The following is a 19,171-nucleotide window of genomic DNA, read 5'->3' as shown; positions in this document are numbered from 1 at the left end:
TGTATTTTGGGGTGTAGGCTGTTGAGATGTGTGAGGAAGCTATCTAGTTTTTCTTTCCCGTGTGGCCAAATTACAAAGGTGTCGTCAACATATCTGAGCCAAAGTTTGGGTTTGTGTTCTGACTTGTCTAAAGCATTGGTTTCAAAGTGTTCCATGTACAAATTTGCGATGACCGGTGAGAGGGGTGATCCCATAGGTGCTCCTTCTATCTGTTTGTATCTTTGTCCATTGTGGATGAAGTACGTGTTGGTTAGGCAGTGGTTGGTCAGGTCCAGGATGTATTTGGGGGGGTTGTATTTGTTTTGAATGGCTGTCAAGGCTTCATTAATGGGCACTTGAGTGAAGAGAGATACAACATCGAAGCTCACAAGTAGGTCATCGGGATGTAGGTATTGCTTCTTTATTGTTTCTATGAACTGGAAGGAGTTAGTAACGTGTGAAGCGATGGATTCTGCATAGGGCTGAAGTTGCTTAGCGAGAAATTTAGCGAGATTTTGTAGAGGTGAGCCTATGGAGCTGACTATTGGTCTGAGTGGTGTTCCTTCTTTGTGTATCTTGGGGAGACCGTAGAGTTTGGGGCATCTGGATGATTTTTCTCTGGGGATGATTCTTAGCTGGATTTCTTCACTGATAGGAGAGGCTTTTATTTTGGATTTGGTGGTTTTTTCCAGATAGGTGGTGGGATCTGTTTTTATAGGTTGGTAGGTAGGGTCTTGGAGTAGATTTGATAGTTTTGCTTGGTAGTCCGATGTGTTCATCACAACAGTGGCGTTGCCTTTGTCTGCTGGGAGAATGATTATGTTGTTGTCTTTCCTCAGGTTGGTGAGTGCTTTCTGTTCTTCTTTGTGTAAATTGCTTCTGGGTGGTTTGCTGGAGCAGAGGATGTTGGTGACTTCAAGTCTGATTTTATTGGCTTCATCTGGGTCGATTTTGGTCAGGCTAGCTTCGACTCCGCATATGATGTTTTCCGTGGGGATGCGTCTCGGGGCGACTGCAAAGTTGAAACCTTTGGAGAGTACTTTGGTTTCAGTTGGGGTGAGGATCCTGTCTGATATGTTATGTACTGTTTGTTTCATGGGTTGTTGTGGAGGGTGGCTGGGCTTCTGGCGTTTCTCTAGTTTGTAGAGTTTGTTGGTGTGTCTGTCTGTCTTATGTGAGGTCTCAGTTTCAGCTCTCCAGACGGCTAGTTGTTTGCATTTGTCCCAGAGTGCAGGGTGGATTTTGTTACATAGTTTGAGGTGAAGAGTGAGCAGATCTTTGTTGGTTTGGTTTAGTAGGTATCTTTTCTTATGTATTTCGTTTCTGATTAGGGATAGTTCAGTTCGTTTCAGGATCCTTTCGGTAGCTGGGGTTTTAGAGTGGAATTTAAGTTGGAAGCATGTGGGAGTTAAGTTGTTGTCTCGGCAGTTGCGTAGGAACAGGAGATCACATAAGATGGTGGCTCTTCGGATTTCTAGTTTCTCGTAGGTTCTTGTCAGCTGGAAGGTTTCCTCCCCGTAGAGGTGAGATATTTGCTTTCGTAGATTTTCACGGGTACAGGAATGCAGGTTTTGGTGTCTTCGGGTGTCTTCCCGTGTAAGAGTCGGGGTGTCTGTGCGACGTTTCGACGAGGTCTCACTCGTCATCTTCAGGCTGGTGCTTTCGGCTTCTTGTTACTGGAACAGAGCAGAGTCTGGTGTTTGAGTTCCTATAAATACTGTTGAGGGGTGTGGTGTATAGCCTCCAACGTTCTGGGCAGAGAGGAAGTTCCTAGATTAGTGTGCCTTTTCTTCTTTTGTTCCTTAATTACTTGAGGGATATCTTGGGTGATTTCATGAGTGATATTCTGAATACCACTGGGTGGGTCATTAAGTGTAGATTAGTTGCTAAAGCTTTCGTGTCTTGACCTCTTGAGCTTGTGAAGAGTTTTTCTGAGAAGATGGCTGTGCTGCATTCAGTTGTGCTCTGGCTTGGCTTCGTGTATAGGGGCGAGCTGTGGTTTTGTGCCTTGTGCCAGCCAGATCTGTGTAGGGATTGCAGGGGGGTGCAGCATCCGGAGGTGCCACTATAGTTTGGCTACTGGATGGAGTCTGTAATATGTCTGTGGAGAGGGTCTGGGTTTGGGTCTGGTGTGGTTGATTGGTGACGGCGTTCTGTGTGCCTCTGGTTCTGGTGTCGGTTTTTGTGGGGAGGGCTAATTTCCAGATGTCTGGCAGGCGGGACGTGTCGTCACGCTTGTTCATGTTGTGAGGGTGTTTCTCTATCTCGATGGCTTCCATGATTATTCTCTTGTGGTGATGTTCCATGTTAAAGAGCAATTTGGAATCTGCAAAATTAATTTCGTGTCCTGTTTCTTTCATGTGTTGGAAAAGAGAGGAAGTTTTTTCTTCTTTTTTGACGGCATTCTTGTGTTCTGCGATACGTGCATTTATTCGTCTGTTTGTTTGTCCAATGTACGTGGCTGGGCAGACTTTGCAGGGTATTTCATAGACCCCTTGGTTTTCCAGCTGGATTTTGTCTTTTGGGTTTCTGAGGATATTGGCTATTTTTTGGTTGGTGCAGAAGGCTGTTTTGATATTGTGTTTATGGAGGATTTTGCTAATTTTGTCTGTAGTGCCCTTGATATAAGGAAGGAGGGCCATACCATTGTTTTCTTCTGTGTCTTGGTTTTTGGGGGGTGTTTCTTTTTGGATTAGCTTCGTAACCCTGTTTTTCTGGTATCCATTGGCGATTAACACATTTGAGAGATTCTGTAACTCAGTTGTCAAGTGGTCTTTGTCAGCCAGGCGTTTGGTTCTGGAGATGAGAGTCTTGGCTACGGAGTTTATTTGTGCAGGGTGGTGGTGTGATTGTGCATGTAAGTAGCGGTTGGTGTGTGTTTTTTTCCGGTAGATAGTGTGTCCTAGGGAGCCATCAGGTTTTTTGTAGATTAGGACGTCAAGAAAGGGGAGTTGGTTGTTGTCTTCTATTTCCATAGTGAATTGTATTTTGGGGTGTAGGCTGTTGAGATGTGTGAGGAAGCTATCTAGTTTTTCTTTCCCGTGTGGCCAAATTACAAAGGTGTCGTCAACATATCTGAGCCAAAGTTTGGGTTTGTGTTCTGACTTGTCTAAAGCATTGGTTTCAAAGTGTTCCATGTACAAATTTGCGATGACCGGTGAGAGGGGTGATCCCATAGGTGCTCCTTCTATCTGTTTGTATCTTTGTCCATTGTGGATGAAGTACGTGTTGGTTAGGCAGTGGTTGGTCAGGTCCAGGATGTATTTGGGGGGGTTGTATTTGTTTTGAATGGCTGTCAAGGCTTCATTAATGGGCACTTGAGTGAAGAGAGATACAACATCGAAGCTCACAAGTAGGTCATCGGGATGTAGGTATTGCTTCTTTATTGTTTCTATGAACTGGAAGGAGTTAGTAACGTGTGAAGTGATGGATTCTGCATAGGGCTGAAGTTGCTTAGCGAGAAATTTAGCGAGATTTTGTAGAGGTGAGCCTATGGAGCTGACTATTGGTCTGAGTGGTGTTCCTTCTTTGTGTATCTTGGGGAGACCGTAGAGTTTGGGGCATCTGGATGATTTTTCTCTGGGGATGATTCTTAGCTGGATTTCTTCACTGATAGGAGAGGCTTTTATTTTGGATTTGGTGGTTTTTTCCAGATAGGTGGTGGGATCTGTTTTTATAGGTTGGTAGGTAGGGTCTTGGAGTAGATTTGATAGTTTTGCTTGGTAGTCCGATGTGTTCATCACAACAGTGGCGTTGCCTTTGTCTGCTGGGAGAATGATTATGTTGTTGTCTTTCCTCAGGTTGGTGAGTGCTTTCTGTTCTTCTTTGTGTAAATTGCTTCTGGGTGGTTTGCTGGAGCAGAGGATGTTGGTGACTTCAAGTCTGATTTTATTGGCTTCATCTGGGTCGATTTTGGTCAGGCTAGCTTCGACTCCGCATATGATGTTTTCCGTGGGGATGCGTCTCGGGGCGACTGCAAAGTTGAAACCTTTGGAGAGTACTTTGGTTTCAGTTGGGGTGAGGATCCTGTCTGATATGTTATGTACTGTTTGTTTCATGGGTTGTTGTGGAGGGTGGCTGGGCTTCTGGCGTTTCTCTAGTTTGTAGAGTTTGTTGGTGTGTCTGTCTGTCTTATGTGAGGTCTCAGTTTCAGCTCTCCAGACGGCTAGTTGTTTGCATTTGTCCCAGAGTGCAGGGTGGATTTTGTTACATAGTTTGAGGTGAAGAGTGAGCAGATCTTTGTTGGTTTGGTTTAGTAGGTATCTTTTCTTATGTATTTCGTTTCTGATTAGGGATAGTTCAGTTCGTTTCAGGATCCTTTCGGTAGCTGGGGTTTTAGAGTGGAATTTAAGTTGGAAGCATGTGGGAGTTAAGTTGTTGTCTCGGCAGTTGCGTAGGAACAGGAGATCACATAAGATGGTGGCTCTTCGGATTTCTAGTTTCTCGTAGGTTCTTGTCAGCTGGAAGGTTTCCTCCCCGTAGAGGTGAGATATTTGCTTTCGTAGATTTTCACGGGTACAGGAATGCAGGTTTTGGTGTCTTCGGGTGTCTTCCCGTGTAAGAGTCGGGGTGTCTGTGCGACGTTTCGACGAGGTCTCACTCATGAAATCACCCAAGATATCCCTCAAGTAATTAAGGAACAAAAGAAGAAAAGGCACACTAATCTAGGAACTTCCTCTCTGCCCAGAACGTTGGAGGCTATACACCACACCCCTCAACAGTATTTATAGGAACTCAAACACCAGACTCTGCTCTGTTCCAGTAACAAGAAGCCGAAAGCACCAGCCTGAAGATGATGAGTGAGACCTCGTCGAAACGTCGCACAGACACCCCGACTCTTACACGGGAAGACACCCGAAGACACCAAAACCTGCATTCCTGTACCCGTGAAAATCTACGAAAGCAAATATCTCACCTCTACGGGGAGGAAACCTTCCAGCTGACAAGAACCTACGAGAAACTAGAAATCCGAAGAGCCACCATCTTATGTGATCTCCTGTTCCTACGCAACTGCCGAGACAACAACTTAACTCCCACATGCTTCCAACTTAAATTCCACTCTAAAACCCCAGCTACCGAAAGGATCCTGAAACGAACTGAACTATCCCTAATCAGAAACGAAATACATAAGAAAAGATACCTACTAAACCAAACCAACAAAGATCTGCTCACTCTTCACCTCAAACTATGTAACAAAATCCACCCTGCACTCTGGGACAAATGCAAACAACTAGCCGTCTGGAGAGCTGAAACTGAGACCTCACATAAGACAGACAGACACACCAACAAACTCTACAAACTAGAGAAACGCCAGAAGCCCAGCCACCCTCCACAACAACCCATGAAACAAACAGTACATAACATATCAAACAGGATCCTCACCCCAACTGAAACCAAAGTACTCTCCAAAGGTTTCAACTTTGCAGTCGCCCCGAGACGCATCCCCACGGAAAACATCATATGCGGAGTCGAAGCTAGCCTGACCAAAATCGACCCAGATGAAGCCAATAAAATCAGACTTGAAGTCACCAACATCCTCTGCTCCAGCAAACCACCCAGAAGCAATTTACACAAAGAAGAACAGAAAGCACTCACCAACCTGAGGAAAGACAACAACATAATCATTCTCCCAGCAGACAAAGGCAACGCCACTGTTGTGATGAACACATCGGACTACCAAGCAAAACTATCAAATCTACTCCAAGACCCTACCTACCAACCTATAAAAACAGATCCCACCACCTATCTGGAAAAAACCACCAAATCCAAAATAAAAGCCTCTCCTATCAGTGAAGAAATCCAGCTAAGAATCATCCCCAGAGAAAAATCATCCAGATGCCCCAAACTCTACGGTCTCCCCAAGATACACAAAGAAGGAACACCACTCAGACCAATAGTCAGCTCCATAGGCTCACCTCTACAAAATCTCGCTAAATTTCTCGCTAAGCAACTTCAGCCCTATGCAGAATCCATCGCTTCACACGTTACTAACTCCTTCCAGTTCATAGAAACAATAAAGAAGCAATACCTACATCCCGATGACCTACTTGTGAGCTTCGATGTTGTATCTCTCTTCACTCAAGTGCCCATTAATGAAGCCTTGACAGCCATTCAAAACAAATACAACCCCCCCCCCAAATACATCCTGGACCTGACCAACCACTGCCTAACCAACACGTACTTCATCCACAATGGACAAAGATACAAACAGATAGAAGGAGCACCTATGGGATCACCCCTCTCACCGGTCATCGCAAATTTGTACATGGAACACTTTGAAACCAATGCTTTAGACAAGTCAGAACACAAACCCAAACTTTGGCTCAGATATGTTGACGACACCTTTGTAATTTGGCCACACGGGAAAGAAAAACTAGATAGCTTCCTCACACATCTCAACAGCCTACACCCCAAAATACAATTCACTATGGAAATAGAAGACAACAACCAACTCCCCTTTCTTGACGTCCTAATCTACAAAAAACCTGATGGCTCCCTAGGACACACTATCTACCGGAAAAAAACACACACCAACCGCTACTTACATGCACAATCACACCACCACCCTGCACAAATAAACTCCGTAGCCAAGACTCTCATCTCCAGAACCAAACGCCTGGCTGACAAAGACCACTTGACAACTGAGTTACAGAATCTCTCAAATGTGTTAATCGCCAATGGATACCAGAAAAACAGGGTTACGAAGCTAATCCAAAAAGAAACACCCCCCAAAAACCAAGACACAGAAGAAAACAATGGCATGGCCCTCCTTCCTTATATCAAGGGCACTACAAACAAAATCAGCATAATCCTCCATAAACACAATATCAAAACAGCCTTCTGCACCAACCAAAAAATAGCCAATATCCTCAGAAACCCAAAAGACAAAATCCAGCTGGAAAACCAAGGGGTCTATGAAATACCCTGCAAAGTCTGCCCAGCCACGTACATTGGACAAACAAACAGACGAATAAATGCACGTATCGCAGAACACAAGAATGCCGTCAAAAAAGAAGAAAAAACTTCCTCTCTTTTCCAACACATGAAAGAAACAGGACACGAAATTAATTTTGCAGATTCCAAATTGCTCTTTAACATGGAACATCACCACAAGAGAATAATCATGGAAGCCATCGAGATAGAGAAACACCCTCACAACATGAACAAGCGTGACGACACGTCCCGCCTGCCAGACATCTGGAAATTAGCCCTCCCCACAAAAACCGACACCAGAACCAGAGGCACACAGAACGCCGTCACCAATCAACCACACCAGACCCAAACCCAGACCCTCTCCACAGACATATTACAGACTCCATCCAGTAGCCAAACTATAGTGGCACCTCCGGATGCTGCACCCCCCTGCAATCCCTACACAGATCTGGCTGGCACAAGGCACAAAACCACAGCTCGCCCCTATACACGAAGCCAAGCCAGAGCACAACTAAATGCAGCACAGCCATCTTCTCAGAAAAACTCTTCACAAGCTCAAGAGGTCAAGACACGAAAGCTTTAGCAACTAATCTACACTTAATGACCCACCCAGTGGTATTCAGAATATCACTCATGAAATCACCCAAGATATCCCTCAAGTAATTAAGGAACAAAAGAAGAAAAGGCACACTAATCTAGGAACTTCCTCTCTGCCCAGAACGTTGGAGGCTATACACCACACCCCTCAACAGTATTTATAGGAACTCAAACACCAGACTCTGCTCTGTTCCAGTAACAAGAAGCCGAAAGCACCAGCCTGAAGATGACGAGTGAGACCTCGTCGAAACGTCGCACAGACACCCCGACTCTTACACGGGAAGACACCCGAAGACACCAAAACCTGCATATATATATATATATATATATATATATATATATATATATATATACACACACACACACACACATACATATATATGTGTGTGTGTGTGTGTGTGTGTGTGTGTGTGTGTGTGTGTATCTTTTATGTGATATACACAAATTATCTAAAAAGGCTGCATTAGTGAATATTTTTAAATTTTTTAAAAAATAATTTTTATTAAGTTCCATTTAACAAACCAATCATATCACATTAATTATGCCAAATTATACCAATACATATCATAAAGTCCAAATATTTTGCCAAATTATAATTTTTTGTTGGGGGTTCCCATGCTTCGAGTTCAGTAAGGGTCCAATCATCTCATATTTCTGCTGCTTTTAGTATTCACCCGTCCGATCTTTCAATCTTCTTGTTGTTATCCTTTTTCTTCTTAATAGCCTCTGAGTTATTTCCACAGGTGAGTTAAAGTAAGCAATATTATACTTCTGTGTGAACTTTGTAAGGCTCTCCCTTTTTTAAAAAGCTGGTAAGCCTTTTGTTTGCAATAAATCTTCACACGCTGATCCAAAAGTCCTCCTCGGGCGGCAAACACCATTTTTCTCAGTTCCGATGAAATACAATCTAGACCTTTGCTCATTAATTTTCCCACACAGGTTGCACCATAAATTAGTCTTTCCAGAGAAGATTTGCCAAGTCGAACTTAGAATACAAACATGATAACAGAGTAATGGCTCGCCTCCCCCTTTGACTATTAATCTCGCAACATAGTCTGTCTCATAATGGCGGATCCCGATTAAAAACTGCATCACAAGAGAGCCTTTTATTTTCTTTCCAGATATTTAAAAAAACAAAGGCTTTAGTTGATATTTTTATTTTCACACAGTTTATTTTCCAATCTCACTTGCTATAGGTTGTATGACGGTTCTTCGGGGGGGGGAGTTGTTAGGTAATATCATAATAAAAAAAGAAAAAGTCCCCCCCCCTTTCCGTTCCGTTTCAACATACTGGCATAGATGTTATTCTTTAATGTTATCTCCATTCCATCACTCTTAACTTCTCAGTGGCAGGCTTAATTAGCAGCTAACATGCCCTTTTTTCGCTCGAAGCATGTGCAATAATTCTTATTTCCAATTTTTCATCTTAAGAAATGCAACTAGAGTCACTCTCAGAGACAGCGTCCGGGAGATCCGAACTCACTCACTCCTTCTTTTGCACTCGGGGGTGATTTATGGGCAACCACGGACGAGGCTGCATCTTCCCTTCCACCGGGAAGAATTTGGGAGGCTTATTTACTCCCATCTCAGCCCCTTAATTACCTCGTGTGAGCTGGCGAGATGGTATTGTCGGCCATCTTCCAAGGCACCCCTAGCGCCCCCCCCCCCCCCGATTATTTTTCAAATTTTTAAAATTCTTATTAATTTTTCTTAGGTGGTTTCCAATTCACCCTGTCAGTATGAACAACACCAACCGTCTTACATGTAGTGACAACGTTGGTTATGCAGTTCATCTCCTTGAAGAAGAGAAAAACGTAGGATATTTTCAAGGAAAGGTAGGAACCGTTTACTGTGCTCCCAAAATAAATTAGGATTTTACCAATGCAATACCTTATCAAGACTTTCCAATGTTCAGGCTACTGTGATCAGTCAGCATCACTGGTTTATCAGCCAGTGATATCTTCTTTCTTCTTTGGCGATCACTTATAGCTGAGTAAGATTGTCTCCCATGATCACGATCTTAACAGTGAGTCTGTAAGTGACTGTGGAGGCCAATTTTGGATCCACATGTCCTTCTACAGTGAGGACATAGGTTTCCAGGTGGGAGCTGATCATGGTGAGGGTTTGCCAAATGTGACTTCCTCTTAGCACGTTTCTCCCTTTCATCCTGAGTTCGATCATCTTAAAGTCCATAACACCTTTGATAGAGGCTGTTCTCCAACTGGAACTCTCATAGACTGTTTCCCAATTGTCAGTTTTCATACTACTTTTGTTTTGTTTTTTAAGTATTTTTTTAGTTCTATAGTGTATAATTTATTTTTAGTATTTTATTTTTAATCTTAGCATGGAGAAGTTGAAAAGGAACTTTTAAAAAACAGTAGTGGATATCACCTTTTTCCAGCTGTAATCTCCCCTTTCTAATTCCACCTGCTCAATCCAGCACAGAATTCTAGTTCAGAAATTATGCCCAAATTCTTGTAAAATATTAGTCACAATCCAGCCAGTTTTAGATACCGCTTCTCTATATGGAAGGCAGGAAATTATTCACTCTCTAGCTGAAACCAATATGATGTACCAGCACTTAATTGGATGATGCCCTTAATTTTTACCTCCATGTTTTACAGTGGCTTTCAATAATTGTATACTTGGCAATAATTGGCAACCAGCAACAAGGTCTGGGTAACCATTATTATCTTCTTCAGTGGGGTTGTTCCGCAACAGATCACCACACCTTTACAACATCTGTATTACCGACTCTCAAACTTTGGGGTTGTTGAAATATATACAACAAAAAAGTAACCAACTGGAGTCATGTGACTCAAATTGGGTCTACTAGACCCACAATTTTTAAGCAGTGTGGACTAAAGTCGCTTCTGGAGTCCCTCAAGGATTAGAGGCCTTGAAGCTTAAGGTTCATTAGTTTCCCAGTAGATCTGCCCTGATTGGCTTGCTCCAGCAGGCTGTTGTTGTGTTATGTTATATATTGCAAAGATACTACAGTCTCTAGTGGCCTTCCTTTGAAGGAAAGCAAACCTGAAGTACACACTGCAAACCCTGTAACTTCTCAGTGCTTGGAGATTAGGGTGCTCATAAAAAAGAGCACAATCTGCTAAAAAGGGGGTCTAATGGGAAAGGCAGGTGGAGCTCCATAGCAGCTCCTCAGCACCAGTGGCGTAGCGTGGGTTGTCAGCACCCGGGGCAAGGCAAGTAATTTGCGCCCCCTAAACCGTGGATTTGCGCCCCCTAACCCTAACCCCCAGATGTTGCGCCCGGTGCGGCCGGGCCCCCCTGCACCCCCCCATGCTACGCCACTGCTCAGCACAGCGGAAAAGGACAGTCATACCACTTTCACACAACAGCATAAGAAGCCCGACTCCCCCTCCTGCCACATAGTTTCTCACCTTGTAAGGGAAATATCTACCTATACAGGTGCTCAGTGTATAAACATTACATCACACAAAGTTGAGGGGCATGAAATGAAGGGAAACAACAAAGATAGCAGAGATGTTGGGCTCCACTGTGATAAGGGACCATTTACTTCCATTATATCATGCCACATATGACTTAACTGAGGTGGATGGGAGAATCTAGGTGATGCATGCTATCTAGTGAGCATTAACTGGTTTCACATTCTTGCATCTACAAACATTTTCCCGTGAGGCACAAAAATGAATATGTGGCAGACGTTTTGCAGCAATATTTTGGATGGCATCACCAATGAGACCATTCCTCCCCTTGCAGGGGCCGTATGTAGCAGGTTTTGCATCATCTAACCTGGGAGATGTGTCTCCGAACACAAAAGGTCCACATTGCATTAACACGGGAGAGTCGTGTGAGAACTTCAACAATTACTGCCCAGGAGGTGGGGTAGGTATCATTTTATCTTGATTTATTTAACAAGGTTTAAATATTGCCTAATCAACAAAAACCTTTGAGTGGCTCACATAGCACAGGATAAAGTGCTCCTTAAAACCAATTGCTAAAATCAATCTATGTCTAGATTGGCTTTGTCTCCTCTCCAGTTTCAATTATAGGGTTCCCAGTGCTTCCCTCACACCCTGTAAAACCAATCTCAATAAGCAGGTTTAGCAAAACCACAACTCCTACATACTCAGCCATCTATAAATGTCTCGGTCTTTCTGTTTCAGCATACTTTGTACATAAATTATCCCAAGAGGTGTTTCAGATACTCATTAAATACAAAATTACACTACTGCTGCCCAAGTTAAATGCCACTGGCTAATTACATCTTTACCCACAGAAAGAGTTTAGAATTGTTTAGAAATGGTGCTTCATTCAGCACCATTCTAGCTGACATAATGAATTAGGCCAGTAGCAATCCTGATGGCACAACCAAATGGCTTGAGCTCAGCCTGCGAATTTGGCCAGAACCTAGGTGAAATGCAGCCAACGTTTATAGCAACCAATTTCATGAACTTGGGGAGTCATCCTGAGCATCTCTCAAACCAGGACAATGATCCACAATAACCCAGTCTTCTGTAGCTGCTGTTGAGGTTTTTGTTACAGTTCAGTTTAAAGGCATGGTGTGCGGCTGATGCAAATGCTATTTCCCCGTTCCCATTCAGTGCCAATCCTCCTTCTGTTATTTGCATGTGCCTTTCCTCGAAACTCACAATGAGATGCCAGACTGGCAAACAAGGAAAGGGACATATGAGATCAAATAGTGGGTTTGATCTCATTTTGGGGTGGGGGTGGGGGGTTGCAAAGACGACAAATGAAATCCATTCCACAGTAGTGGAGAAACAGCATCCTCCCTGGCGCCCCCAGAGTGGCCTGTGGCAGTGTTAGAATTCTATTCAGGACATCTTTCTATCTTCCCTACAAGATGAGTGAAAGGGAAATATTTATTTATTTACCATAAATAAATATGTGCGGTGCTTTACAGAGCACCAGAGGCCACGTTCCTGCCTCAGGGTGCTTACAATCCAAAAATCAACTGAGAGAAAATCAACAAGAGGAAGGGACTCTGGTTAAGATGGCGTCAGGTCAGAAAGCTGGCTCCGGAGCTCTGCTGATCACATGATTTTAATTGAGTTTTAATTGGTTTTAACTTGTGCCAAATCAATGGTTTTATCAACAAGAGGAAGGCGAGGAGAGGCAGAGAGTTACTAGAGAAGCAACTGGTGTGTTTGTCTCAATTGTGTGCACCTAGAGTAGAGCATAGGAACTGAGCTGCAGGAGCAAAGATCACAGGGAGGGATGTACTATTGGGATAAGAGATAAGTGGGGAGACAATTCCTTCTGATCACACTGGGGAGAAAAGAGATAAGCCTCCCCTCTTTCTGATAAGGAACCCTCCCCTTCAATGCCTGAATTTAAACAAGGAAAACTACATGCACAGGTGCCTGTTCTGTATCTAGCAAGCATTCATATATTTTCCTAGCTATGTAGGAGTCCCATAATAGCGGAGTAATATAAATAAGTTTTCTGACAGTGCAGGTTCATGGAATTACGATGGAAATACATATAAGAGCTGCCCTCTTTGATAAAACTGCTACAACGGTTTTTGCCTCTGTATACTATAGTATAAAACTATATACTAACAGTTTGTGCCTTTCCCCTTTTATTTTTCCTTTCCAATGGTAGGCCACAAAGTGCATAGCTTCAGGTCCTGGCAAAGATATGTTTGAGAGCGCCAAAATAATTGGCAGAAACATCTACTTGAAAGCGAAGGTAAGCTTCGATGGGTTGAAATTCTAGGATGCCTTTGTGTTTTAAAAACAAGCATTCTTCTGACAATTAAGTTTTCATCTGTAAGTCTTTGAAAATGCCTTTGACCATTTCTTCCAGCTGGAAATAGGTAGGTAAAGGTAAAGGACCCCTGGACGGTTAGGTCCAGTCAAAGGCAGCTATGGGGTGTGGCACCCATCTCGCTTCAGAGTTCTTTTTCCAGTCCATTCCAAGGACATAGGGAGAGTCACAATACATTCTTATCTTACTTCATATTGATAGGCACCTTATCTGACAGGTAAGGCTGATGGTATGTAACTAGTTCAAACCCAGGAAGCGCTACTGAATAGTGATGACTGAATAGTTTGCTGTGAATTTCTTCCTCTGAAATATTGTTGGTAATACCAGCCTGACTCCTATTCAATAGAGTACGAATAAATATCACTATTGTGCACAAAACTAGCTGTGCCATAAACAGTTCCTACCATTCTAGTAGGGGGTGGTGGTGTGTTGTTTTGTTGTTGTTTTTTTAAAAAAGGCAAATATCCATGACCTATTAAGACTCAGTTCAGATACCCAGGAAGGATATAGATCATTCTTGTCCTCAGAAGAAGCAGTTCTATTCCATAGAGTAGTTGATCGTTGTTCTGGCTTTCTTCTCTTCCAGTATTACCCCCTCCTAACTAGCAGAGAAGATTAAATCGGCTGCATGAGAGAGAACAATAGAACAGAAAAAGGACCGCCAGTAATGACAATTCACCCAAGGCTAATATAGCGTGCAGAGATGACTCTTGGGAGTGGGGCAGAGATGATGGCATCCTTCTGTACACGATAGCACTGCACTTGTCGGGACAGTGCTGGGTTGCAGTGAAATCAGCAAATGTCTGGGGCAGGTGCAGTGTTCCCAAAAGTGCACCCACTGCTGCCACCCCAGAGCTCACCCAACCTTGCCCCATCCCAAGTGCCCTGTCACTGCCTCTGGAAGGGCACCACTGCCTCCACTTCTCACCCCCTCAGGTACCAACTCTGTTGACATGGCTGAGACTCACTCCATCTCAGGAGCAAATAGCAAAGCAAGGAGGGGGAGGCTATGCGATAGGACCTCCAGCCTTCCTATGTGTAGGGAAAGTTGGTGGGACAGAGCCTCTGGAAATATAAGCATGCAGATTAGGGTGGGTTTTCCCATGACTGCCATTTGTATTTCAGGAACTGTCTATGAAGGCCTCCGAAGAGATAAGTGGCCCCATCAGATCGAGTCACGAGTGGGTGGACATGGCTAACTTCACTGTGCAGCTCAATGCTACTCACTCGGTAAAGTATCAGCAGCCACCTTGGAAGTCTGTTGCTAGATAGAAAGTCGGCAAATAAACAACAATACAGAGGCACTTACAAAGCGCATCTTAACTTTTTCATTATGCTTTTCTCAAGGGAAAAACATGTAAACCTGCTATGGGGTACAGCTTTGCTGCTGGTACTGTAGATGGACCAGGCATCCTGAATTTCACTCAAGGCAAGTGGAGATAAACCTTACAGTTGACTTGCAACTTGCACACTTTTAACTTGCGCGATTACAGCTTTGCATGCCTGGCATGTTGAGTTCCGGAGAGAGGGATGATCACACATGGTAAGTTCAGGCTATGCACTATTTTTCCCTTTGTGTACAGTCCCTGGAAACTAATACCCACGCAAGTTGTAAGTTGTTTGTATATGTTTGCTAATTATTGGGGGGCCACTAGGGGGCGCATTGGAAGATGGCCGACAATACCATCTCTCCGACCCACACGGGGTAATTATGAGGCTGTTATGGGAGTAGGCAGCCTCCCTTGTTGCCCCAAGGAAATGGGGAACACTGCCCTTGCTTGCTGTGCCCATAAATCACCCCCTAATTCGAAAGAAAGGGGTGAGGGCCCTAGGCAGAATGCCCCTGTGTGGACATCGGCTCTCCTGGACGCTGTCTCTGATCGTGCACTAGTTGCAGCAATTTGGAATAATTAATTACAAAAGAAGCAAATGCACATATTTCAAGTGAAGAAGGGGAGTGAAATCTGCTGATTTAAGTGACCTCTACGAAAGAAGACGACGGGCTGGAGAAACAGGAATATTTTACGATGAAGATACACTAAAGGCGGGGTATGTTGACAATGGGGCTGAATGGGGGGAAACCTTTTTACTTTCCTTCTATGTGATTTACAAGAACCCCTCCTCATTAGAATCGTCGGTTGAACTGACCCAAGCAGGATGATTAAGGTCTGTGTGGAGATAAACTATAATGGTATGGGGTTTCTTGTGCGTAAGTTGTCGCCTCTCCTGGCTATGTTGCCTTGTTAAACCTTTCTGCCTGGACAACCCTTCAATTCGTGGCTGCCTCAGTCACTAGCAGAATCCATCAGTGGGCGTTTCTTAAACCTTTTCCAACATAAAAGTTGTTTGACACCCAGTCTCCTCCTACTTTCTCTGCGCGGAAGTCTTCTGCGCAGGGAGGGCGTGGGTAGCGGAGGACCCGTGCTCTCCCGCTGGTGTCCGGTGAAGAGTCTGGGAGCCTTCTCGAAGATTCCCCCATCTGCCCCTCCTTATTCCTGGTGTTGCACTGAATTGCTTCCCCATCTGCTGAGCTGCCTCTCTCCCTGCTGGGTCCTTCTCCAGCATCATTAGAGAGCCTTCCCTCCACCTCTAGCTCCGATGTCAGTTCCCTGACATAAACTTTAACCAAAAGTATGCTTTATGGATACCGAGAAGCAATAAGAGCTTTTGGGAATGGCGCAGCAATTAATTCGGAGTCGCCATCTTGCCAAAGGATTTACAGCCGGGAGGAAGAATGGATTTGTTTTCAGACTGCATTCCTAGTGAATCTCCTCAGAGGTTTTGAGAAAGGAGGCAGATTGGTGAAGATTAATGACGCTAAGACTGTTTTGATGTATAGAAATGATGTTATGTGGAAAACGTCTGGATATGGCTACTGGATAAATAAATAAAAATATCCATGCAGGATTACAAACTGTTCTAACCAGCTTGCGGATACCATCAGAGGTCACAAAGAGAAAGGAAAAATATATGAAAATAACAACAAGATATGTGGAAAAATAATAAGAAAGGACTGGATAGTACTGTGAACATCATAAGGTTAGATTTGTGGACATTAAAACAGCAGTAAGAAGCAAGAAGTTGATTGGATCCCTTCGGAACTTGAAATATGGGTACCCCCAACAAAAATTTAAAATTCGGCTCTGTAATTTGGAATTTATGTAATTTGGTTTGATTTGATGTGATTGGTCGGTTAATACAAAATTATTCTTTAAAAAAATGTTTGCTAATTATTGTTATTGATTGTATAACATTTTGTGATCAGTATGGACCTTGAAATCAGCTAGTGTTGATTTGGAAGGGTCGGATATCTTCTAATCTGATCTGATTTCACCACTGGCCTAAAATTCACCCCTCAGGTGGCCCACCCCAAGATGGCTCCTAACTTCAGGTGTCCCTCTCTTGTGCACACCAGCTAGGCCTTAAACACCCTTAGTTTGATTTTACCCAAATGATTAAAAAGGTAATGGACCCCTGACAGTTAAGTCCAGTCACAGATGACTCTGGGGTTGCGGTGCTCATCTCGCTTTACAGGCCGAGGGAGTTTGTCCTCAGACAGTTTTTCCGGGTCATGTGGCCAGCATGACTAAGCTGTTTCTGGCAAAACCAGAGCAGCACATGGAAACACCATTTCCGCCAGAGCTGTACCTATTTATCTACTTGCATTTTTTGGCATGCTTTCGAAACTTCTAGGTTGGCAGGAGCTGGGACCAAGCAACAGGAGCTCACCCTATCGTGGGGATTCAAACGGCGACCTTCTGATCGGCAAGCCCAAGAGGCTCAGTGGTTTAGACCACAGCACCACCCGTGTCCCTACCCAAATGATTAATCAATATCAAAAAGTTGAATTGGCCTTCCTTAGCTTTAACTCCCTCTGTTGTGAACAATAAGAGATTTTGTGGGAGTTCATTCCCTGTATGTATGTTTATTGTATGTAAAGGCTGTTACCTTCTTAAACGATAGGCTCATGAGAGTGTACAGCCAATCCTCACACATGATTTGCATCCTCAGACCCTTATGTAGACTACTGTGAGATAAGCCATGTTGTGGACAGCAGTTCCCACTGCTGCAGGCAATGTTTGTTAGTCAGCTTAGCTCAAAGGGTTATGAAATCGCACAGCCTTCTGCAGTGAAAATCATGACCACTATTAAAAGTAGGGCAGCGGCCATTAAAATGTGGTAAGGAATCTTTCTTTGATCTCTCATTTCTACATAAATGTTTTTCTCTATATTAATGTTCAGTCGGTTGATTAATTATCTCAAACTCTTTAAATGATGGGTAGCTGTAATTAGCAGCTTTTTATAGGTTGGGGACGTGGGTGGCGCTGTGGGTTAAACCACAGAGCCTAGGACTTGCCAATCAGAAGGTTGGCGGTTCAAATCCCCGTGACGGGGTGAGCTCCTGTTGCTCGGTCCCTGCTCCTGCCAACCTAGCAGTTTGAAAGCATGTCAAAGTGCAAGTAGATAAATAGGTACCATTCCAGCGGGAAGGTAAATGGCGTTTCCGTGTGCTGCTCTGGTTCGCCAGAAGCGGCTTAGTCATGCTGGCCATATGACCCGGAAGCTGTATGCCGGCTCCCTCGGCCAATAAAGCAAGATGAGCGCCACAACCCCAGAGTCGGCCACGACTGGACCTAATGGTCAGGGGTCCCTTTACCTTTACCTTAAGTCATACTTGACAGCAATATGAATTAGTGATAATGTTTTGGGAGGAGCCTAAGCTATTTGTTTTTTTCAAGGTAATGGAATCGAAACTACATATCCATCAGGCTTCTTTTGAAAATACTGTGCGTGTATTTTTTAAATGCACATAATAGGTTTTTATATTAGAACTAAAGCTAGGCATTCATTCTCAACATATATATTATTTCAAAAATAAGTAAAATATTAACAGGTTACCTGCTGAAGAAAAATGTGTTCAGCAGCAGCATGAGACTAACATTTAATGAGCTTTTTATAACAAAATAGCATGAGCTTCCATGAGTAACAACATGAGAACATGGCAAGAACCCTCTGGCCCATTTAGTCCAAGACTGGTCTCACAGTGACCAGCCTTATACCCTTAGCTACCTACTTTTTGAGATGCTCGGTTGGAACCAGTGGAAAGGAAGGTGGAAATGTCAGGCAAAAACCAATCAACAGAAAACACTCTAATGCTCTTAAAATAGTATGGAAATAGTATGGCTCATGCAGAATATAATGTTCAAAGCAACATCCTCTCTCTTTAGCTCCAGCTTTTTGCCTTCAAAAATCTAATAAACACCTCTTAAGCTATCTTACATATTTGTTGGCAGGCACAACAGAAGGCAATTCATTGTGGGATGCACTTCGTGACGCATTACTTGTTGAGCCATCCAATGAAACGAAAGAATGCCACAGTCCGAAGCCCATCCTGCTTCCTACAGGAGAGGTATGAAACATGAGAATTTGCTGCCAGGAGTGAATCCATTTCAGCTCAGACTTGAGTAATCTAATTGATGTGGACCTAGATAGTCAACATAATGCTGTGCACACCAGTCTTCTCGGAGCAAAAAGGCACTTTCCCAGGCTGGTTTTCCTGGAAGAGGCTGATTGCCATTGTGCAATATTTGAGTTTATTTACAAATAAAATAGGTGGAGCATAGATGGAGGCGCATCTCCTCATACCTCCATTCACTTTTCTCTGATCAGTCACTAGTCCCCACAATTTTGGTGAGGATGAGGATGGGCTGTTTCAGAGGACTCAGCTATATTGGTAAAGAAAAAGTGATTGATATGCATTATATATGCGATATAACATTGTGCCACCAGATAGCACTATGAAGCCCTGTTTTTCTCTACACATTTTCCCTGTTTAAATTTAGAATGCTTTTAACTGAAACGCTTCTTTGATGTGTCTAGATTCAGCCAG

The 19,171-nt window shown here is 43.6% G+C and overlaps 1 protein-coding gene across 5 annotated transcripts in view; it reads left to right on the top strand.

The window, feature by feature from the left end:
* The window catches only part of ASAH2 (N-acylsphingosine amidohydrolase 2), a 58,116-nt gene that overhangs the window by 30,589 nt on the left and 8,356 nt on the right, over positions 1-19,171 (top strand). For all 5 annotated transcript variants that reach the window (XM_082222056.1, XM_082222054.1, XM_082222058.1 and 2 more), the window contains 6 exons: positions 9,224-9,344; positions 11,251-11,376; positions 13,117-13,203; positions 14,407-14,511; positions 14,629-14,710; positions 18,576-18,691. In XM_082222056.1, coding sequence (XP_082078182.1) covers positions 9,224-9,344; positions 11,251-11,376; positions 13,117-13,203; positions 14,407-14,511; positions 14,629-14,710; positions 18,576-18,691 — 637 coding nt within the window. The remainder of the gene's footprint in view (positions 1-9,223; positions 9,345-11,250; positions 11,377-13,116; positions 13,204-14,406; positions 14,512-14,628; positions 14,711-18,575; positions 18,692-19,171) is intronic.

This window comes from Podarcis vaucheri (assembly GCF_965113315.1).
Source record: "Podarcis vaucheri genome assembly, chromosome: 5".
Lineage (NCBI taxonomy): Eukaryota > Metazoa > Chordata > Lepidosauria > Squamata > Lacertidae > Podarcis > Podarcis vaucheri.
The sequence above is the reverse complement of the archived record's forward strand: the minus strand, read 5'-3'. Positions and strand labels throughout refer to the sequence as shown.